The sequence below is a fragment of the Protopterus annectens genome, chromosome 15.part0 (genome assembly GCF_019279795.1).
Source record: "Protopterus annectens isolate FY-2018-M chromosome 15.part0, PAN1.0, whole genome shotgun sequence".
Classification (NCBI taxonomy): Eukaryota; Metazoa; Chordata; order Ceratodontiformes; family Protopteridae; genus Protopterus; species Protopterus annectens.
Window position 1 is genome coordinate 472,126,525 of NC_056749.1, and position 24,705 is coordinate 472,151,229.

The 24,705-nt window shown below is 40.9% G+C and overlaps 1 protein-coding gene across 4 annotated transcripts in view; it reads right to left on the reverse strand.

Moving 5' to 3' along the window:
* Positions 1-24,705, reverse strand: part of COL4A5 (collagen type IV alpha 5 chain) — a 3,591,008-nt gene that overhangs the window by 863,684 nt on the left and 2,702,619 nt on the right. For all 4 annotated transcript variants that reach the window (XM_044057208.1, XM_044057205.1, XM_044057207.1 and 1 more), the window contains one exon: positions 7,870-7,968. In XM_044057208.1, the coding sequence (XP_043913143.1) occupies positions 7,870-7,968 (99 nt within the window). The remainder of the gene's footprint in view (positions 1-7,869; positions 7,969-24,705) is intronic.

The window sequence follows — 24,705 nt, forward strand, 5'->3', positions numbered from 1 at the left end:
TACATTCTCTGTGCTGCTTTGATCCTAGCCTGGTGGGTTGTTCCGGTTTTGTTTTCCTGTTTTTTACCTGCTTCGTTAGTTTTTCTGCTTTCCATGGCGGAGGAACCACCAGCTACGGATTTACTTAACACACCCCTTATTCTAAGGGAGGTTAATGATGATACTCCGGTCACTCGCTCGGAGTTCAACCAGGTACTTGTCCTTCTAACTAACATTAACAAGACCCTATTAGGGCAGTTAAACCATGAAGCCTCGGACTCTTCATTCCCTCCAGGGAACCAGCAACAACCAATATTACAGCAACAAAGACCGCGTAGAGCGCAGGAGCCGAACGGCGACGCTAATACAAGCGGCTTTTTAAGAACAGGCACAGTCCGTGAAAGAGAAGGAAATTATAACAATACTGCACCGAATGGTGAAGCACCGGACAATATGTTTAATTTCAAAAAATGGACTGAACTCCGACCGGAGTTTAACAAAGGTACTTACCAGCATAATGTACAGCAATTAGATGTTGATTTTGATTCTTTCAGCAGCAAATTATATGCATACAAGAATTGTCAACTTGAAATTAGCTATTTAAAGGAATGTATTGATGTTAAAAGAGTGTCGAAAGGCCTCAGATGCTTTAAATTCCCTAACAATGCTACTATAGGTTCGACTTTATATACACAGTTAACTGAGTTATTCAATCAGACTGGGTTAGAAATGTTAGACATGATGGTTAAAGACTATCAGCACAAATGTAATGTTTTTTTAGATGAACTTACTACCCTTAATGATAATATTGTGCAACATAAAAACTTTCTTAGACATAAAAAGAAATACGATGAAGTATTTCTGGAAGTAGATCAACATTGTCAGAAGGTCATTGACAGGAAAATAAAAAAGTTAGATAGGGACCTTCTAGAATACAGAGAAGGGAGAGCATACCCATTGGGGTCCAAACAGAACCAAGTTATGAGAACTAGTGATGTTGAACATGTAAGTAGAAATGATGGTCAGAATGCCAGAAACTTACAAAACTCAGAACCACTGAGGAGAAGTGAAAGAATAGCACAAAGAGAAAATAACAACACCTCACAGGGTTTTTACTATCCCCAAGGGAGACCAATGGGGAGGAACATGAATGCCCCATACCAACAAGCATGGGGGAGGACACGCAATTAGAGGTCATGATGGATAACATAATGGTTTTAAATTCCACTGATAACACCAATTGTATTGTGGTTACATCAAACAACTTCAGTATTTACAACTATACTGATTTAGAGATAACCCCAGCACACTTTGAGTTATTTACAAAGGGTTTGAATTATGTTCCAGCTAGACCAGCTTACATCCCGAAATTACTGATAGAACTGAAATTGTTTATTAGAAATCTTAATCTTTCACTGTTTTTCAAAGGACAACCCACTATGAATGACAATATCACTAGATCTAGCCTTTTCAACCCACCCCTACATCCGAGTTTAAAAATTTTTGAAGAACTAATAGAAAACACTCTGAGATTTAACATATCAAACAGGCAGGATATTTCACCTAACTTCAATAAGAATTTATTAGAAGTCATGAATCAATTAAAACAACAGAAGATCAGGGTTATGAAGCCGGACAAGGGGGGTGGGATGGTCCTTATGTCAACCTTGGACTATGACATGGCTATGCATGATATTCTGCAGGACTACAATACTTACGAACAAGCTTCTATCAATGAACTTAATGTTGCCCAAGCGAATATTAAATATATTTTGAAAGATCATTTGCTTCAAGGGGTATTTAATGAAGAATTGTTTAATTATTTGAATGTTCCACATCCTAAAACCCCGATTTTATTTGGGATACCTAAGGTCCATAAAGGAACTGTTCCATTAAAATTCAGACCAATAATAGCAGGAGCTAATGGTATTACTGAACCCTTAGGTAAATTTGTGGAACACAAGGTCAAACCATTAATGTCTAAATTATCTTTTGTATGTAAAGACTCCTGGGAATTCCTGGCAAGCATTCCATTGAATATTTGTACCAAGGACATGCTATTGATCACTATAGATGTAATAGAACTTTTTCCAAGCATACCTCATGATATAGGAATGAATTGGTTTTCAGAAGTATTAGTAAATTTAAGTGGACTAAGTAACAACCTGATTAATCTTTTGACAGAATTTATGGAAATTATTCTCAACAATAATTATATATTTTATAATGGAGAATACTTTAGGCAAAAAAGGGGGGTCGCAATGGGCTCCCCTTGTGCTTCATCCTATGCCAATGTCGTCTTACACAAGTGGGAGTCAACCTATATCCACTCTTCTAAATGGAAACAACATATTCTATTTTATAAACGCTACCTTGACGACATTTGCTTATTATGGGATGGAACTGAGGAACAATTCAAAGAATTCTTCATATACATTAACACTACCACTGATTTTCTTTCATTTACACATGAATTGAGTACAGTTTCACTTCATTATTTAGATATTCTGCTTACAAAAGATAGTAAAGGAGAACATTTTGAGTCCACTGTTTATAGGAAACCTTTATATTCCAACACATTTTTACATTTTGAGAGCTCGCACCCCATTTATACTAAAAGGGGAATTATAAGAAGTCAGTTTATTCGTGCATCGAGGATTTGCAGTACTATGGAAACTTTTTTAAATGAAGTAACTACTTTGACTACTATGTTTACAGAAAGAGGCTATCCTATACAGTTCATCAATGCCATCAGAGAGGAAATTATAAGAAAAAGAGACTCTAAATTTCCACCTTTACTTAGTCAGGGTTTGGTACCCTTTAATAGGAACAGTATAACTACGTTTGATGCACATAGAAGTTTTAGTTACACTTATACCCAGGATGCTGCTTTTATTGAAAAAACTTTACAGGCATTCTGGCCTACACTTACAATACAAGAGGACATTAAAGATTATATACCTAGCACATTAACTTTCATCAGAAAACGTGATATTAATATTAAAGGTATGCTTGAACAACACTTTAGTACTAGGAACACCCTTGGAACTGTGGCCCCTTACAGGAAGAAAGGGACCTTTAAATGTGGTGCTTGCAAACAATGCAAGTACTTATTAAATGATGAAAAAATTTTTATTCCAGCTAGGAATTGTACCATTAGAGCACAAGGGCATTACAACTGCAGCACAATGGGTATAATTTATTTAGGCACATGCACTTTCTGTAATGGTTTTTATATTGGAAAAACCATAAGGTCACTCAGAAAACGAATATATGAGCACACATATGAAATTGAAAAAAAGAACACAAATGCTTTTTTTAAGCATTCTCTCATTTGTAATAACATGAATTTAAAATTCTTTGTCTTAGAACAAGTTATTAGTGATCCCAGGGGAGGTGACTGGGAAACTTATTTAGAGACTAGAGAGTTAACCTGGCAAATTAAATTAGACGCCTCAAGAAAGCCAGGTATGAATGAGACTATCAGTATAAATAGTATATTAAAAATGAGAAGAAACAAATTATGAGTCCATTTTTAATGAATTAAGATTTAATAATTTTTTTCACAGTTAAGTCTTTTTAGTCATATGTATTTTTTATTATTTTTTATTATTTTTTCTTATTTGTATAAAATAGATTTTTTATAGATATGAATTAGACTCAGAAATAATTATTATTATAATCATTATACTTAATTATTATATTATTTGATTTTTACTTTGTATGAAGCAGTATGAAAAGCTGTTTAAAACAAAATTATTTCATGAAAAACAGTCAGTTAATTATGTATTTTGTCTCATAATGAACTAAAGAAAGATAATTATATTATATTTTTACATATTCATGTTGTAATGACTGAAATTTTATATAGTTATGCATTTTATATTTCCATGTATAACTTTACTAGCATATTCATGCTTAAATGAGTAAGATACTAGCAACAAAATTTGCACCATTGCACTTTAAGAAATGATTGTTTCATTTGAACTAATCAATTTTTTAACAGCTTAATTGGCCGATCATTAAATGTATAAATACTGAATGGCCACAGTAGTGTTTTAACCTTGAAAAAGCCTGGAAGTGTCCAGGCGAAAGCGCTTGGTGTTTTGTATTTGTTGGCGTTTTACAGCTGTGGATTAAAGCTTTTTATGGTGAATTCCTTGCATCTATTTTCGTTTACTGAGGAAAGAACTTGCATTTACAAGTTGGGACTACATCTTTTTATGGTATTTGTGCCTATACCATTCATAACTGTTGTACAACTTTGCAGATTGACTGCCTCATTATTCAAGATTTTTTCTAAACTTGTGTCAACTTGGGAACAGGTTAGACACCTGCACCGTATAGAACTGATTTGTAGAGTTGCTGTTTTACATTCTCTGTGCTGCTTTTGATCCTAGCCTGGTGGGTTGTTCCGGTTTTGTTTTCCTGTTTCTCACCTGCTTCGTTAGTTTATCTGTGCAAGAAAAAGGCTTCCATCTTGCAACCCTACCCCATAGTCCAGACATATGGAGAATAAGGAAGATTGTTGTCGCATATAGTACACAACCAGTACTTGCCAGAAATTCCTGCAGCTCCTTCAGTGTTGCTGTAGGTTTCTTGGCAGCTTCCCTGACCAGTTTTTGTTGTGTCTTTTCATCAATTTTGGAGGAACGTCCAGTTCTTTGTAACGTCACTGTTGTCCCATATTTTCTCCACTTTTTGATGACTGCCTTCACTGTGTTCCATGGTATATCCAATGCTGTGGAAATTTTTTTGTACCCTTCTCCTGACTGATACTTTTCAACAATGAGATCCCTTTGATGGTTTATAAGCTGTCTGTGAACCATGGCTTTTGCTGTAGCAGGCAACTGAGTAAATGTCAGGAAAGTCCTACTAGGACAGCTGAACTTTTATTTGAGGTTAATTCGAGTTTCTTTAATTGATGGCAGGTTTGTACCCAAGAAGACTGAAGACTGTAATTAAATCAAAAGGTGCTTCAACAAAGTATTAGTTTAAGGGTGTGCACACTTATGCAACCAGCTTATTGCACATTTTTTGTTTTTTATATTTTCCCTAACAGATTTCTCTGTTTTTCAACTGAATTGAACAGGTTGCAGGTCACATTAAAGGTGGGAAAAGTTTTGAAATGATTTATTGTGGTTTCATTTTTATATATCACAAAAACCTGGCATTTTAACAGGGGTGTGTACACTTTTTATATCCACTCTAGGAGGTAATTTATTTTTGGAGAGGTAGGAAGGCAGGTATTGTTCCAAAATCAGATTTACATATCCTTGCAAGAATCTTCCCCATCAGATTATTAGGGCACTATTTTATTGGCTTTGTACATTAACCTATAGATGCAATTAATTTTCCTTGAAAGAAAAAAGTGAGACTGAATTTTTTCCCTTAGTAATGATTTTTTTTCAGGCCATCATTAGAACAAAAAGTTGCATTAAACAGTCAAAAAAAAGCTGTAAGATGCACCTCAGGGCAACCAGAAAGATGGCTTCCCAAGACCCCTAACTTAGTTCAGTCTCTTCCTCCAGACTTACTACAATTGAGGCCATTAAGCTGTGTTTAAAAGCATAATGGGGAGTTCAAAAGTACAATAAAGTATGAAAAACAAGAAAGAAGTAATCTATGTGGATGTTGTGGGGCCAGAATGTGGGGAAAACAGGAGCGAGACAATAGTAATGTGCAGAAGGACTAGTGTGCAACAGGGGCTCCCAATGGAGTCCTTTATCAAGGACTCAGTTTCACATAGTCCTGGCTTTGTTGAGTGCAGTGTGACACCTGAGAGGTATAAGTGGCTATAATTGAGCAGAGACATATTGAAGTAGTATAGATGAAAGTGAATGACTCAATCCATTTTTTGATCACCTGTAAAGCTCATTGATCTATTAGTAATAGAGTCCCATCACATCCAGTTGCTTACTCCCCTCCCCCTTACTCTGACATCACCAGCTGCCACCATCTATACGTTCTAATACAAGACTACCTTAAAATAGTTTACACAGCTACAGTAAATTGTAAAAAAAATTATTTATTTTGGAATTAAGGTTGTAGTAAGAATTAAGTTTTGCTCCCCTTCCAATGTACAGTTCTAGTTCCTGGAGGGCAAGCGGTTTAGGTGTAATGCAGTTGATATTGCTTGTAAAAACAGAACACCAGAATGGAAGGGAAACTTTTTTACGGATTCCTATTGCAATTTTGGCAATCAAAATGCCAAGTGCAGACATGCTAGAAAAAAAACAAAAATCCAGGGGAAAAAAGAAAATATCGATCATCTCTCTTCTCTTTAAGAGTGCAAGCCTCCGCAACCCCACCAAATTTACATATACCAACTCTGAGATAGACATACTTCAGAGAAATGGGAATGTTGTAGGAAATGGCCATCTTGGACTTGGTATGTTTAAGTCCACTTTTTCATTCATTCAGTCTCCATGCTTTGTGACTCAGGTCCTGACATTTCATATGGTTACCTTTTTTTTCCTGTTTCTTCCTCCACACAAAGTACCAATAAGTGCAACTACATCCTCTATTCATCCCTCCATCCATCCATATACAACCCCTTTTTCTCATTTTTGAACTTGGGGTCTGGGTGTCATCTCAACAGTGGCAATCATCTACAGCTAGGGTTTACACTGCCGGGTGGCTAGCCCTGCAAGCAGTAGTTCTTCTACACCACACTTACGTGCACACTCACACTTATGGGGACACATGGCCAATTTTTAGTGTCCAATCCACCTATTGCATGTCTTTGGAATGTGGGAGCACCAGGGGAAAACCCCCACGAATACAGGAAGGACATGCAGACTCACAGAGAAGGCACTTAAGCTGAAAATCGAACAAAGAACCCCCTTGCTGTGAGGCAACACCACCATCTGCTGTGCCACTGTGCCATCCTCTATTCATCCATGTGTCTACAATGTACATCTTACCCACCTCCATCCTAATTCTGAACCATGTCTCAGGCCATTTAGATGAATGAGAATTCTGGGGCAATATCATACGAAGCTGGGGAATGTTTTCCCTTTAGCCTAGTTCCCCATCCTTGTGCTCTCTCATTTCAACCCATGGGTTGATGTGTAATGAGCTCTGTGATGTTTTGGTCATGCCTCTGCTTGAGGCAGGCAAGCCCATCCTCCATTACCAGTACCTCAAATGCCCAAGCCAGTAATCACACAGAATGTCGCAGACCACAGTCAAGGCTTTATGCTTCTACTCCACAGTACTGGCAAAGGGCAACTTTTAGAACAAGTGAGTCCCTCAGAGGCATGCAAGTAACTAGCTAAACCTCATCCCTTCTGGAAAGCATTGTAATGTCCAGAAAGTGTTTATCGCTTCACTTCAGGATCTAAGTCAAAAAATGCTGTTGCAAATCAATTCTGTACGTAGTGTTTCAGCAGCATACAACATACATGATAACCATTTGAAATGTTGGGACCAGCTAGAGTGAGTCCCAAAATGCAGAGACTGAATGGTCAAAACATCAGACTTGCATATACCAAGTCCAAGATCCCATTTCTCGGAATATTCCCTTTTTTCTGAGGTATGATGCCTTGAGAGTTGGTATATACAAGCTTGGGGGGGGATGCTTATCCCACTGCAAAAAGTAGTTTTCGAGATTTGCTCTTCTCCTGTGTTATCGGTCTTCTTTTTTTTTTTTTCCAGCACTTGGCATTCTGAATGTCAACATTTAAATAGGGGGCAGTGTACACAAATGGAAAGATTTTATAACCTAATTATTTTTATTTACTTTTCTTCAGGTTTTATTTAGGTTGTGTATGACCAAGCAATAGTATGCTGATTAATAAACCAAGAATGATAAACAGCAAATGTTTTTGTGCAAGTCATTTCAAAAGCAGTGCTAATTAACAAATATATAAAACACTTCCTCCTTACCTGGTGGGCCAGGTAGCCCAGGTTGTCCATCTTGTCCTGGAGACCCAGGATCTCCAGGAATGCCTTGATATCCTTTTGCACCTGGAGGCCCAGGAATACCTAAAAATGAAAACAATCAAATGTGAAATTTGCCCAGTAGAAAGTCAAAAGGTCAGTAAACATATTAAATCTTCACATGTGACTACTTATATATTATGAACAGCAGTTCAACACTTCTACATAATTTAAGAACAGTAATGTAAGAATGTCGATTTTTAACCAAAAAACAGTTCATCTGGATCATGCTCTACTCTGGCTAACAGTCCTTCATTTTTAACTAACTCAGCCTAGGGTTTATTGTAAATTTAGCTGCTATATCTTAATGATTTCTTAAAACTGCTCAGCAGCAAAACATTTCTTTTTGCCATGCACAGAAAATTATTTATTTGACATAAGTGTCCCACCTCAGAAGTGCAACCAGATGCATTTCCTTGCATTTATTTAGATTCTAGTCTGAATCATTTTCTTTTCCATATGCATGCCATGCATTCTTTTGTCACTTTCACCCCCATGCCTGCTGATAACCAAACCTCCCTTCAAGGGGGGCACCATCCAGGCAGCCATTAGAGTGCTTTGTGCTCTCTCTGCTATTCCATAGAGAGCTTTTCTGTTTTTGTGGCCTAACCCCACCTCTGCTTGTGATGAGAGCAGTTGTACTGCTGCAAGGTTTACCCATGCTTCCATGCTCCCCCACACGCACTGATGTTTGCTATCACCAGCTTGCGAGGCCACACCAGTGTCTTCTCTGCACTTGCTCTATTCTTTATGATCTTCAGCCAAAGTCCTGTCATCAGAGCAGCAGTGTAAGCTGCATAGAAATCACTATTTCACCCCACAGGAAAGACATACCCATTCTCCCTCTGTACACAGTCAAGCAGCAGAGCTGCTAGTCATACTCTGGTTGCTTGGGTTGCAGTCAGAGCTTTATCTCACTATACCACCTGCATGAATTCTGAAATTAATTTTTTTGGTACACTAATCCATTTTCATTTTTTCCGTGTTCATAGTTTAAAATAATGAGTAGCTCCACAGAACATGAGCCACAACATTACTCTCTGATGGGAATCCTTAAGGCAACAGAAATATTATAATTTTCAGTAGATAGTACAGTTGTGTCCCACTAACATAACCTCAGATGCTCAGGCAGATCAATCATGCAATACTGATTCTTTGGCCTTCCTGCAATACAGACATCGGTATATAAGAAAGGCATCTATCTGCATCATCTTCAGGTCTTTTTAAGAAGTAAACGAGCAGTTTGATGCCTGTGGACAGCATGGCCTCTCCAGTTGTCTGAATTTAAGTGAGAAGGAAGAAAAAAACATAGGCAGAGAGGGGACAATGGAGATAACAGGACTATCTGCAGAAAAAAAAACTCCTCTGTCCCTTGCACCAGCAAGGGGGAGACAAGTAGTCAGCAGATAGGTTGGAAGGTGGGAGTATGTACTGCAGCACTGACCTATTAAAACATCTACAACTATGTTAAGTGGGACAGAAAAAAAGTTATGTACACACTCATAAAGACACATCTTTGTTATCTGTTTTTATCCTTTCTCAACCACTGGGTTTTGAATCTAACTTCAGCCACTTCTCAGAAATTGGATCCATAGCTCAAGCTCCTCCCCTTACCCATAATCCACTCCAAACCCCACACTACCTCAAATCAAGTTTGCCCCTTAATATTAAGAAGTAGAATCAGACATGAAGATGGCTAGAAAATTCTAGACACATGAAAGCATAGGTATCTGGAGTTTAGTCAGCAAGATGGACCAAGAGAGTGTGCCTCCAGGTCATACCAGGAAACTATACCAGTATCTTCCGCCACTGGAAGGGGGAATGGAGGGAGGGAGGTTGAGGAAGGGCAAAAACAGACAATAGAGCTGTTGTATTTGATGTTGTCTTTTTCATCCATTCCTCAACCAGTGGAACAGTCTCTAGGTAGTAACAAAAAGTACAGTTGTGTACACTTATCATAAATGTAGATGTTTGAGTATATTCACTGTTGCAGTCATTACATTTGGGTTATCTGCCTGCAGGTAGCCCTCAGCCAGCCTGAATACCAGAGTCTTGGATTCCTGTGTCTAATGTTGTCTCTTCTTCCATGACGTCAGGTCGTCAGGGGTTTAAAACATGCAGCTGACGCCATTACATCAGTCTTTCTTGCCACGCAGTGCCTGAAGCAGAAGCAGTTCGCAAGTGCCGGTTGGCCAACTCCTGAAATTTTCGTTTTAGAGTTTCAGAACTGAAGTTTTCAAAAAAGCTAAGTACCCCGTTGGGGATCCTTTTTCTTGCTCTTAATTAATGTCAGTAAAAGTTAACAATTGTCTTACCTGTGGAAAGCAAATACCTCAGAGATTTTCATTCATACTGCATTCCTTGCTGAGGCCCAGACCACAATGTCCCTCGCTGTCGTTTTTTTGCCTTGTTCAACCCCCAAACTATTCGTCGTCAGTCTATATTTGCAGCAAATTATTTTGGTACTCAGTATAACTATCCAGAAATGGCTTCGGTAAGCCATCCGACTACCGATATTCTGAAAAAATGTAAGGCTAAAGACAGAGACAGACCGCATAGGTCCAAAACTGCCGACGATGCTTCTATTAAGCTAGTTGCCAGTCCGCTGGTACTCGGTGAGGAGCTTTAACAGCCCCTGATACCCACTACTTCAGATTCGCAGGCCTCTACTGAGACCCATTCAGAGTATGCCGTGAGATGCTTCTTCGACTATGGAACCTGCGGATGTCTCTACCTTGGATGGGTCCAAAGCCGCTGTGCAGGCACCGGCTTCTGAGGGTGTATCTACCTTGGAAGAAGAAGAAGTAGAGACAGCATCTGATGCAGGAATCCAAGACTCTGGTATTCAGGCCGCCTGAGGGCTATCTGCAGGCAGACAACCCAAATATAATGACTGCAACAGTGAAACACGAAGAACATCAGGGTGTTCTCATGTAAGGATATTCTGGAGTACAGCAGAACCAAACACTGCCCTGTTTCTAGATAGGATATTCAACTTGTAATGAGCTATGAAAGTATGAGCAATGGACAAAGAAGCATCACCATAGATGTCATCTATTGAAATTCTTCATAAGAAAGTGGAGGAAGTGGAGACTGATCTTGTGGTGGTCTTTTTAAGGTCAAAACTTTTTGGTTGTAAACGTGAGAAATAAAATCAGTGAGACACCTAGCTAAAGTGACTTTAGACACTGGCTTGTTCCAATTTAGCTTTTGAAAAGGAAATAACGCATCACATTTCCTGAAATGTTTTCTTCTATGGAAATAGAATCTCAGTTGTCTGTGGACATCCAAAGAATGAAGCATACATTTTCCTATTATTAGAAAATATTAGAAAGAAAAATGGTCAGTGAATGGACTGATTATGGGAAAATTCTAATACTGCCTTCAGGAGAAAGGAAGGGTTAATGTGAAGAGAAGCTCTGCCTTTATGAAAAATAAGGTAAGGAGGCTGGCAAGAGAATGCCTGAAGTTCAGATACTCACTTGGCAGATGTAATAGAGCCTACAGAAATAGTCTTCCAAGACAAAAAAACTTCAATTAGTATTTTGCTGTGGGTTCAAAGATAAACTGAGTCAAAGCCAGGAGAACTGTCAAATCTCAAACAGGATTGGGATCCTTGACAGGTGGACTGAATAGGAATGTACCTTGGAGGAAAGCTTTGCATAACCTGATGAAGTCCAAAGACGCATGGTCTTTACCAAAATGATAACTGGAAACTGCAGCCAATTTTACATTGACTGCAGAGTAATTTGCTCAATTAAGGAAAATAAAAGCCAGAAAATCTATGAGAGCTTAAATGGATACCGAAACGGGTTCTAGATGTCTCTGACTGGCTCAAATAGAAAATCTTTTACATTTGCTCTTACATATTTTTCTAGTAGAGTCCTTTTGGAAAAATGTAAGGATGTGTAAAACCTGGCAAGAAATCTTTGCCTGACTGGCCATTATAGGAAGTGGAGACACTATGTGGTTAACTTGAGGGCTTATCTCTCTGGATGAGGTAGTCTGAACGGGTGAGACAGAAGATCTGGAGAAAGATTCAGAACCCATATACAGCATATTAGTTGAGACCAAAGGAAGGAGAACCACACTTGATGAATGGGGCAGCAAGAATCACTTTGCTCTTCTGTTGACTTGCTTTTTGTAGAAACTTGGATATGAGGGGAGTAGGAGGAAAAGCATAAAGGAAATCAGTGGACCAATTGACCAGGAAAGGGGATTAGGGCAAAGTACCTGCTGCATTTGAAATTAAAAAAAGAAGCATGGTCAGCCCTATTGATAAAATCTGTTCCACTACCCAAAGATTGAGAGACCACTTTTGAGGGAGTAGAATAGATCTGCTCAGTCTGCCCACTAAAACACTGGACTTCTCCAGAATGTGAATTGCCAAAAGAAAGAGGCCAGAAGAAATGACCCACTGTAACAGCCTCATTGCCTCTCACACAAGGAGTAAGAGCAGGACAAAGACCACTGACATGCCTAGAGACAGAATGTCCTGAAAGGCCTGCAGCTTTAGGAGGACTGCCCTCATCTCTAGATCACTGATGTAAAGGTTGGTCATTAAGGGGAACCATGTGCCTTGACCTTTTAAAAGTAGTACCGCCCCTTCCTGGATGGGAAGCATCCATAGTCATCATGACCTTGGGCAAGGGTAGAACAATGGGACAGCCCTGAGCAACATCTGGTACATGAATCCACCAGGAGACATCTTCCTTGCAAATCATGATTCAAATGGGAAAATTCATGGGGTGTTGATTCAACTGCCACTGTCAACTGCAGTACCTTCACACAAAATCTTGCCAGAGCACAAGGATTATGAAGGCTACCAATGAACCAAGAAGCTGAAGACCCAATCTGGCTGGTAGTGATTGAAAAGACAACAGATGCACCATCTGATGTTGTAACATAGACAGTCTGGATTAAGGCAATCTTGCAACTTGGGAAACCATATCCGTGTAAGCACCTATGAACTCCAGGACTTGAGTGGAGGAGAGATGAGATTTGTTGCAGCTGACTCTGATGCCCATATCTAAACATATGTGGAGCAGATAGTCCCCACTGCATGTTAGTAGATGCCTTGTGGGGGTGGTAAGGAGCCAGTCATGGAGATAAGGAAATACCCAGAATCCCAGCAATCTGCGGTGAGCTGCAACCACTGCCATAAACTTGGTGAACATCTAGGGGGCTGTTTTGAGACAAAGGGCAGGGCTTTAAAATGAAAGTGACTGTCCCCCAACTGGACGTGAAGGTATCTCCTAGAACACGTCTATTTGTGTGATAGTATGCATCCTGGATATCCATCAAACACATCCAATAATCCTTCCTTCCACTGTAGAGGGAGAATGGACTGAAGTGTGACCATTCGAAACTGAGTGTCCGACAAACTGGTTCAGTTGACTTGGGCACAAAATTGGCCTGAATTCCCTAGCTTTGTTTGGTACCAAGAAGAATCTTGATTAAGTTCTGAGCCCTTACTCATCTGGTAGGACCTTTTGGATGACTCTCTTTGTAGCAGCATTTCTATTTCTAAGACTGCTTCTTTTCTCAGATGGAATGGTACTTCAGGAATTTGTCTTGAATGTGTGGGAGGAGGAAGGGAAAAGGGAATGTAACAGCCTTTAGTAATTATTTTCTGCACCCAGACATCTTTGGTGATGGACACCCAGGCTTCTGGGTGCAAAGTTAATAGTCTCCTGACTGCCTCCAGAGTGCAGCAATCAGGCAACCTTTCAGGCATGCTGAAAAGGCTTCTCAGAAAAAAGAATTCTGAAAGCTTGGTTTTGTGGGCCTCAGCTGACACATGGGCGACATCTACTGTTAGAGCTCCCCTGCTGTGGGGAGCTCTATCTCCATAGGAGCCCTGGGAAAACCATTGCAATTTTCAGAACCATACCTTTCTACCCCCTTTCTGGTTCTGTGTGAAGGTCCTCTGAAGGGTAGAAAACTGTATCCCTATGTCACAGAATTTCCTCTTTTTGGTTGCTCCTACAGCGCCTCTTTAACCTTAGTTCCAAATAAGCTAGATCCAAAGGGTGCACTGATGAAGGACGTCTTGAAGGGCTTCGCAAAAACGAAAAGACAAATCTATGCAAGCATCCTAATGGTAATGCCTGAATCTGCTGCTTTAGAAACCCCCAATCATGTGGATAATCTGCCACATGAGTCATTTGACAGGAATGAAGGATAATCACTTGTAAAGAAATGATCTTTTTATCTTCCTCCAACATGGATCCTCAGAGAAATGTGGAAAGATCCTTAGTCAAATCCTTCTGCAATCTCATAATGTATGCCAAATAATTTTGCAATTGCAGGCCAAAGGTCACTGAATCAAAAATTCACTTAAGTCTGTCCAAAAGCCCAGTTCTTGTGTGGAGTAGAGGAGGAATGTTCATAAAAAAAACTGATTCTTAGGTGAACAAACTGAATGCTGTCCAGATCAAATTGAGCAACAGAGATTGGTTGTCAGCCTTCTTCCCAAAGCTAGACTTGAAGAGACACAGCAAAAGCCCAAAGTGCTGGAGGGCATAGCTAAGGCACCATCTGGAAAAGGCAGGTCATTGGGTCTGCTTACTTAACAGCTACCCAAACCCCTCACCAGAACAGAAAGAACAGTGAAGGTGCAGGTCCTAACGAAAAAGAAACTTTGAGTCTGCTTCTACCACGTACCAGAACCCCCTAGCCGGGGAATCCCTGTCCATAAGGATAAGTCCACCCCTATGCAGGCCAATTTCTACTAAATACTAGGTTCACCCAGCAAATCAATCTTAAGTCATTGCATAGATAGAGTCCGCAAAAATTTTCTTTAACTTCAAGCCACAGGCGAACCACCAAACAACACATCAGTATGTAAAGGAGCATCAAAAAATCCTTTTTTAAACATGCTCCACAGCTAAAACCAAACACATACCAGAAAGGAGCATCAAAAACACCCAGCGTTAACACCACCCTATCCTGCACCTGCAGCCAACCAAACCTTCTGAAAAGGAATGCAACCCCTAAGCCACAGAACAGTCAACCCAATCAGCCAGAAACATACACTCAATACCCAACTCCAGACTATCCACCTTAGATGAACTAATGCCACTATTTTACACTCAATAACGCTCAATACCTTAAACTAAAAGACCAAAACAGAAGTAATTCAGTATTAATAAATTTCCCTATCCTCCAATTTCTTTGCCTCTTTATCAGGAGGACAGGATTTTTTTCTTTTAGAATTTTTTGCCACTTTCCTTCCCTCTGAGACAGGACTCAGAACTGCCTCTGGACTCTTAAAATCACACCTATGGTACCTAGGCACCCCATAGTACTATAGTCAGGCAAAGAGTCAGGATTCAGGAGGAGGCAAACAAAGAAATTCTCTCTTCAAACATACATCTTCACAAGGAAAACAGGAGGTATAGCTATTAAAAACAAAACACCTCTACAACTGACAAAGTCCTTCCTTCCTGATCACTAGAATTCTTGATCCCTTTTAATTTCTGCCTTCCTGAAATGGAATGCAGAGTCTCTAAAAGAAAAAAAAGGCTCCTTCATCCAGGAAGGAGTAGAATCACACACATCAGAATCAGAAGGCTGAAACACAAGTCTCTCTCAGTCCAAGACTCAGATCCTCAACATTGCTCAAAAACAAAACTTCTCAGGAGACTCATCAGTGCTCTTATCAGGCTCAAGGGGGCATCTAACCTTCTCAAATTAGCCTCAATATTTCTGAAGGCATAGAACATCTGGCAATGAACCTCACCCACCCAAAGATTTAAACCTATACTGAAGCCAAAGCAGCCCTAAAGAAAAGAAGCCTTAGAACCACAGCTGGCCTAACCCCTAGAGGAAGAGGGAAGAGAGGGAGCCTCCCTTCAGCTCGGCCTACTTCCTGAAAGAGAGAAGGATCCTGTAACAGTAAAGTTTCTCCCTGAGACCCAAAGAAACTTCCAGACCAAGGACTTGGCAGATTTTCTGAAAGAAAAGACGGGGAAGAGTGTATTCCGGGCCTCGGTTCTTCCACGCTAGGCTTCTTGCTTCTTTCACGCTTTTTGGTTGAAGCGGCTGGGAGCTCCAATCCGCTTTAAACATACACCGCCTCAACACTAACCTATAACCACTAAACCCTTAACAACCTGCGCTTGTAAAACCTTCTCGGTTAGCGGCAGCACACCGCCGTCTGCTCAGGCCCTAAACAAGGTATACAAACAAGGTAGTACCCTATGAGGCATCTGTCACAAAGTCCAAAATACAGTTATGTTTTTTTGACACATCCGCTAAATACTGAGGCAAGAAACCAAAAATACCTTCAACGGGTAATTAATTAACTTTGATTCGTTCTTCTGAAACTCTGACGAAACAAAGACTTTGCCAACCTGCACTCCTCGCCAAAAACTGCTTCTGCATTGACCATGCGCAAAAAAAGACTGAGGATATGTGTCTGTCATGCATTAGTACCCCTGGACGCACTGACGGCCAGTTCATCGCGCCGCCATCGACCAGCCATATACTTTGGTATTCGGGCCGACTGGACAGCGGACTACCCAATAGTTAGGACTGCAGCAATGTGGAATGAAGAACATCCCTAGATTCTCTGTTAGGGGGGTGGACAGAATGGCTTTCTCTAGTAAGTTCTTTTTGATGACAGCCGTTACCACCATATCATCAACTGGTTGGGCCCCTGCTGCAGTGGGTGTGGTCCTTAGGTGCAACTAGATACTTGTCCAGTTTTCTAAGGATAGCTTCTAACACATCTAGATCTTTCTAAGCCTGGTATAAAAAAGGTCCACCATTTCATCCACCAGGAGGACCACCCAGGATGTAGTTGAACCAGTTCCAAAAGCTTCAAGAAACACAGACTCCTACTGGGAAGAGGATTTGGAAGACCAATTACCTTTCTGCCTCAGAAGCTCAAGAATTTCTCTGAATGATGCATCCTCAAGGGGTGACCTGGAGGTCCTTTCCCCTTCATCAAAGTTAGTGTCTCCCATTAAGGATTTATGTGGGGAATCGATGTCTCCCCTCTTGCACTTATGCTTCTTGTGGGTTTCTACTGGGGGGATGATCTGGGGAAGACTCAGAAGTCTGCAGAGAGTCCTTGAATGAGGCCTGTCTCAAAGTCTGAATGGACAGGGTGTACCAGTGAAACAGAATGAGCAGAACCCAGGGCAGACCATTGAAGGAAAGGACCCAAGGGGGGCAAGGATGTTCTATCTCCAGATGTGTGTAGAGCTCTGTCCACTACACTGAAGACTGAAGCCAAAGGAGACCCCAGGGACTACCCTTGTTAGGAGCCAAAGCCACCTGAACATAGCAGTCCATGGAATCCCAGTGACCCTGCCTTGACACAGAAGTTAGAAACAAGCTATCTAAAGTTGAAGCCCAGAGAGGAAGAGATGGCTCTGCAAGCCTTGGAGTCAAACCCCTAACCCCCAGATCCAGTGCCAAAGCTATAATGCTGAGATCCATCCATCTCAAACAGTCACTGCCCTCTGGAGCAGAGAAGGTGTCAGGATCTACAACGGCTAAGCCAAGGGACAGATCAGAGTAGGAGTAACTAAAGGTGTGTGGGATGGTCCAAAGGTAGATGGATCTAGGAGTACTCCCAACTGAATATGGGTCCCGAGAAATATTGTCATTATTTTATTTATTTTACTTTACATTTGTTGACCGGGTTTGTCCGACTGAGCTGATGGCCCTTTTTCAGTGGAGGCCCGGGGAGAAAAGCTCCACTAATTTTACAATAACAGTTTACAGAAGCAATAAACAGAAAAAATTCAAAATTTCACAAAAAAGTTCAAATAGAAGGAATAAAACAATGCTAGAAAACAATTTTGACAATAGAGGAAGAAAAATAAAACAACAGTATCAGTTGCTACTAACATACATCAAAGAGTGAGGAGAGAAATGAGAGATACATAAATTTAATATTTTTCTAGGAGCCAGGTAATAGTCTAGTTAAGAAGGCTGGAAAGAGCTAACAGATAAGAAGAGAAGTAGAGCTAAAATAGTAGTGGGCAGGTAGTGGACTGTCTTTGGGATTCTAAGGATGTTTATGGAGGGTGAGTACATTGGCAAGACCAGTGACTTTTTAAGTGTTCTTTGGTAGCTGTTTCGAATGAAGTCATTTGAGGGAACTAATTTCTAGTGGGAGTCTGTTCCTGGAGATGGTAGGATGGTAACTATAAAGGCTGCATCACATTTTGGTCTTGGGTTTATAGATCATTAGTAGTTCAAGGTTGGAGCTGCAGAGAGATCTAGTGGGAGAATAATGAGAGATGAGGGAGGATAAGTTAGGACAGTAGGAAGGCTGAAACAGCATGGAGTGAATAATTTGGAGCTGAGAGAGGAGAAGCTGGTGAAGTAATTCTAGCCAGTTTGTGTTTTAGCGAAAGACAGTGATGGGATTTGTAAGTTTGGTGTGCTGAGAATCTAGCTACCGTGTTGTAGGTTGATTCTAATTTAGCTAGGAGTGAGGAGTTGAAATTTGTGAGAATTTGAGAGCTATATACTAGACTGAGTAGGAGGTAAGCATGAGACAGGGTACTTTTGCTTCATTCGTGAAAAACTTTTTATTTAATTATTACTTATTTTATTATTATGTACACATCTGTTTCACGTAGGCTCCTGGTAGCCCTTAAGGATGAGAAGGTGGCTACAGGTCTAGAAGCTCTAGGTGGTGTGTCTTGTAAGAATGGGAAATATAGCCTTGAAGGAATCCGCTCTGGAGAAAAAAGATGCATACTTAGCATAACGTTCCATGTGTGTTGTCCATCTCGCCCTTTACTCTCATTGATAGGTTGGATCAGATCCATCTCAGACATTTTCCAAGATCATGATCTTCAGCAATGCTTGTAGGCCTCCTTATTTACCCATAATGCAACCCCCAAGCTTCCTCAGATCTTGTTTGCCCCCAGCACTTACAGAAAAAAAAAAAAATATATATATATATATATATATATATATATAAAAAATCACTCAAAAATTTTAGAAAACAATGAGTTCTGAGGTTATATGGCACTGTAGTATTGAAATAGTTATACTCTACTTCCCAGGAGTATAGGCGGAGGGGGTATGGAGGGGATGGCTGTGAGAATAAAGGGCAAGACGGGAAGCACACATGTAATGTTACATTAAGTACATAACTTCTTTATGTGATGTCAATCTTGCCTTTATTTTCACTGATGGGACCATGTCCCGAGCAACCTGACTCTCAGAACCATAGAACCAAAAGAGGCTCTAGTCGTAGAGGCCAAATCCACTTTGTAATGAGTAATAAAGGTATGAGGTTTTGCCCAAGCTTCTGCAGCGCAGATAGTATCCAATGGTAACCTAGCTTGAAAAGCTGCAGACATTGCTACAGACCTTGTGGAATGAGCTTTAACAGTATTTGGAAAGAGTCCATTATTTGAATTATAAATCTAAGATATACATATGTATGACATTTAGATAAAGTAACTTTTGTGATTGATTGACCTTTTTAATATCAGAATAAGAGACGAGTAGATCTGATTTTCTAATCTCAGAAGTCCTATGTAAGTAGAAACATAACTGTCTATGAACATCTAGAAGATGCAGTGGATATTCTCCTTTATTTTGGAAGTTAGGGAAGAAAACTGGCAACTCTATAGATTGGTTGAAGTTACTTTCTGACAACCTTTGGTAGAAATGAGGGATTCATGGGTAAAGAAACTCTACCAAAAATTAGGTATAGGGGCTTGTCAGATGAGGCTTGCAATTCAGAAACTCTTCTGGCTGAAGTAGTAGCCACTTAAGAGTGTTTTACAGGAGAGGTATGTGACATGATCCCACAACCATTTTCTCCTATATGAAAATTGGAAATTGCTGCCAACAGTAATAGTGGCTGCAGCAGTTCCTTTATTGAAAAGTTCTGCCAAAAACTGTAGAATAGAATGTATAGGCACAGTAAAGGGGTTTAACTGATTACTGACAGCCCATGTAACACATCCACTTGCTGCTGTACAGTTTTTGTGTAGATATTTTATGGGAAGATAGCAAAATATGTTTGAAGAGAAAAGGAGAGGAAACCTGATGATCAGGGGAACTGGAGCAGCCAAGCTGTTAGTTTGAGATTGTCCAGGCTGGGATGATCCATCCCTGATGGGTGAGTCAGAAGGTCCAGAGCAGGGTCCAGAATCCATGGTTCATCCTGAAGATGAGGCTGAAGAAAGGGGAACCAGATCTGACACGGCCAATAGGGGGCAATCAGGATTATTGTTGTCTCCAACAAACTTCCTTTCCGCAAAAACTTGGAAATTAGGGGGATAGGAAGAAAGGCATGAAGAAGTCCCAGAGACCAATCATGAACAAGTGCATTCCTTGGTGACTCCCCTGTGGGAGGGATCAGGGCAAAACTGTCACTGCATTTGGCAATGGTGAGCAATGCGAAGAGATCGCAGCAAGGTTGGCCCCATTTCCGGAAGATCTCTTCTGTAAATTTTTGACTGAGGGACCACTCATGTGGCCACAGTATGGCCCTTCTCAATTTGTCTGCAATCATGTTGGATTTCCCTGGGATGTTCATTGCTATCAAAACGCAGTTGGAAGCCGTTGTCCATTGCCAGACCCTCAGAGCTACTTGACAAAGGAGAATAAGACCTTGTTCCACCCTGTTTATGTACCAGACTACAGACATGTTGTCCAACTGGACTGCTATCATTCCTAGAGATAAAGTGTCTTGAAATGCTGGCAGCTCTAATAGCACTGACCTCATCTCTGCGATTTTTATGTGCAAGTTAGCCTTGTGTTCTTGCCAGATGCCTTGGACTGTCTTCCCTACATAATGTCCCCCCACACCTTATCTGAGAAATGTCCATGATCACTGTGGCCTGGGATTGAGGGGGTATGAATTGATGGCCTTGAGATGCTAGTGGAGAGCAAATCTGCCATTGGAGATCTTTTTTTTGCAAGCTCTTGGTATCATAATTTTGTGTGACACTGGAAGTTCCAATATTGACCATTGTGCGGAAAGTAACCACTGAAGTATTCTCATATGAAGATGAGCTAGGGGAATGAGTACAACTGACACAGCCATTTTTTCCCGATACCAGAAGAGAACTAGTTCTGCAGAGGCTCATGTTTTCCTGACTAATAGTCTTACATAATGGCAGAGATCATCTACTCTCTTGTAGGAGTCTTGCTAGAAATGTAGTCGTGTTTATCTCTGCTCCTGTGAAGACTAAGCTTTAACATGGCTGCAAGAGCATATTTTTAGTAGTTTACGGTAATACTTGGGGAGGAACATAGTAGAAGGGAATAGTCCCTGGCTTGTAGCAGAAGATGGCTGGTCAGGGCGGTTATGAGCCAGTTGTCGAGATATGGAAACAAGCGGAATTCTCAGTGTCTCAGATGAGCCACCACTACTGCCATGCACTTGGTGAACACTCTGGGGATGTAGTGAGACCAAAGGGCAGAGCTCAAAGCTGGAAGTGACTGGCTTCTAACCAGAAGTGCAAGGACCTTCTGAATCGCATTTCCTTTAAGATGTGGTAGTACGCATCCTGAAGGTCTCTACAGCATGTCCAATTGTCTTTTTCCAGTAATGGAAGAATCAGCTGCAGTGTCAACATCTGGAACTTGGCTTTTTTACAGACTTGTTTAGGCTGCTGAGGTCCAAAATGGGCTTTTATTCCCCTATTTTCTTTGGAACTAAAAAGAATCTGGAGTATGTTCCGGATCCTCTCTGGTATGTGGGAACTTCTTGGATGACTCTTTCTTAGCAACTTTTGCATTTCTAATGTTGCTTGTTCCTTTTGACTGGGTGGAGCATCTAGAAATGACTTGTTTGCAGAAGAGGAGAAGGGAATGATATATCCTCTGGACATTATGTCCTGCACCCATTTATTGTTTATCTTTTGCCAGGTTTCGTGATGCAGAGACCATCAATCCCCAACTGCATCCAGAGGTGAGCCATTGGGCACTCCTTCAGGAGCACTGGAAGGGTCTACCAAAGAATGATTCTCTGGATCCCTGAATTTGCGGGCCTCCCCTGCCACGAGGGCGGCATCTTCCATGACTGTTCCCCCCTCTGGCTCTAGGGGAACTTTCACCCTATGTGTCTGGGAAAGACCTCTGAGATTTTCTGAACCACATCTTCCCACTACCTCTTTGACCTTTGGGAAAGGGTCTTGTAGGTGTGTAAAAACATACTCCGATGGTAGATAAGGTCTTACCTTCTTCACACCTGGTGGGCATTTCTTTTACTTTGGGTGCAAAAAGAGAAAAAACATCAAAAAGGGTGTTAATGAAGGAAAACTTGAAGGGCTCCATGAAATCGCCAAGGCACATCCAGGCCTGCCTCCTGAGAGAGATGCCTGAAACCGCTGCCCTACTTGTTCCATCTGCTACATATGATATAAGCCTCGTGGATGAGTTAACTGAATTTAGGGTGGCAAGCTGAGCATTGACTTTATTTCTCCTTGGTGGGAGTCTGATAGTTCCTTTAGCAGGTCCCTCTGCAATCTAGTGAAGTGGGTAAGACAATTCGGTGACCGTAAGGCAAAGGTCTCTGATGAAAAGATGCACTTCCCATACCTATCCATGGTCCTGGAATCCTTATTCAGAGGATGAATAGAGGAGCTGGTCTCGGAAAGCTCCTTTTTAGTGGCCGCTGCTACAAACATGGCATCAACTGCTACACCTTTTTTCAAAAAGTTCTTGTCCTTTGGGGCTGGAATATATTTATTTGGCTTCTTAGGAGTAGGCTCTATGGTGTCTGGGGTCTCCTAAGCCTTTTGAGAGACTAATTCAGAAAGCTCATTGGAAGGAGGAGTCACCCAAGAGGTTGAAGGTTGAGCCCCAAAGGCCTTCAGGTAAACAGACTCCTCGGCCAAAGAGGAGGTGGACTGCCAGTCACTTCTCTGCTTTAAGATTTCCAGGATGTCTCCAAAGGAGACATGTTCAGGCGGTGACCGTGGGGACCCTTCTGCTTCATCAAGATCAGAATCAGATGCGATGGATTCCTCTGGGAAGTCAAGATGCTTTGCTATCCAACCTCTTCACTGTGCAGCAAATGAGATCCGAGGAAGCTAGGGCATTGCATTATGGGTAGAGGAGGCCCAGAAGCTTTGCTGAAAACCTCGAGCTTGGAAAATGCCCGAGACAGAGCCGATGGATCGGATCGACCCATCAGTGAGAATAAAGGCGAGATTTACATCACATTCTTGGTTATCTACAGAATGGAGACTTCACAGGAGATAGTGTCAGATCCAAGGAAGTGGACGGATCAGAGGACTTCTGAATTTTGGTCAGTGTAGCCGAAGCTGGAATTGAATGAGGAGAGTGATCAGGGGAGCATTTCCTGTGCTTTCTGAGTTTTTCCCTTTTCTTCTCATGAGGTTTTCTTCTCCAGCTGCTTTGTAAAGGTGAAGCTCTGGACACTGAAGAAGACAACGATGGAAGTAAGCCTTTTAGTACCAGTTTATTTCTGCATTTAATCAAAGATCTGTTGTTGAAACTTGAAAAAATATCCCATTAAACATCAAGATGCCCAGCCCGTAGACACTACATACACTGTGAATGGGCATCAGAGTTAGGAATCTTATGCCCACAAGAACATCATTTCTTAAATCCAGTGGATTTATCTGACATAGTGACCCATTAAGCAATGACCAAAACAATACAACAGCTCAAGAAAGGGATAATAACGCAACAATACCTGTGATGGTAACCAGAAAATGTCAGTAATCAAGATAAGGAAATACCAGTAACTGTAATAAAATTAGTAGTTAACTCGTAGAAGAACTAGGAGGAAAGCTATGAAGGGAAGAAAAGGCACGAGGCCTAGAAGGAGCAGTACACTAAACCGTTCGAGACATGCTATAATGTATATATACATATGTATATGTACTTATTTTAAACAGGGGAGGTAAAGACCCCAAAAGAGTCAAAGACCTTAAAAGAGCAATGAAGGGGCTAGAAGTCCCAAAAAAAAACACCTTCAGTTATCTGTCTATAGCTTGAGACATAACCGCATCTGATTGCTGAACACAGACAATAAGATGTGAAATAGTGTGGTTGAGAGGGGATTATGTGGAAGGGGAGGAGCTTGAGCTGTGGGTCCAAAGTCTGAGAAATGGCTTAAATCAGATATGAGGTTGTATCCAAAATATAATGGTTGAGAAATGGACAAAAAAGAACATCAAATCTGTACCATGTTCTTCGTAGTCAGCACTGCAGTACTGATTCTTAGGAGGACTCCCAAAGCTAAAAGTTGGGTGGTAGGTTATCTGTATTATGTTAGGAAACAAGTTTATGCAGGATGGCAGTGGTAAAATCTGCTCTAGCTCTGGAGCCATTGCCTGGCTTATATAGTGTTTTGTGAAGGTGTGTACCGAGTTCTACGTGGCTGCCTCTAGGATGACCTGGATTGGGACTTTTTTGAGGAAAGTAGTAGTAGTTGCTGCATGCCGGTTGGCATGGACTTTAATAAGCCCAGGTAAATCTTTTCTTTAGTGTGAGTATCAGAACTTAATGCAGTTAAGTATCCATTTTGAAATGGTTTATTTGGAGACAGGCTTGCCCTTTTTTACTCTCTGTGAAGGCCACCAGTAATTGCTTTGCGCCGTTAGTTTTTTTTGTCCTGTCTAAATAGTACCTGATCTACCTGTGCACATCCAGGAAGTGGAGGACTTTGCTCTGCCTTGTTCTGTGGATTTGTGAAGAAGACTGGTAAGTGGATAGCCTGGTTTAAAGTAAGTTCTGATGCCAGCTTTGGCATAAAAAATAGATGTGTTTTGAGAGGGACCTATCCCTGTGAAAGATTCTTCACAAATAAGGGCT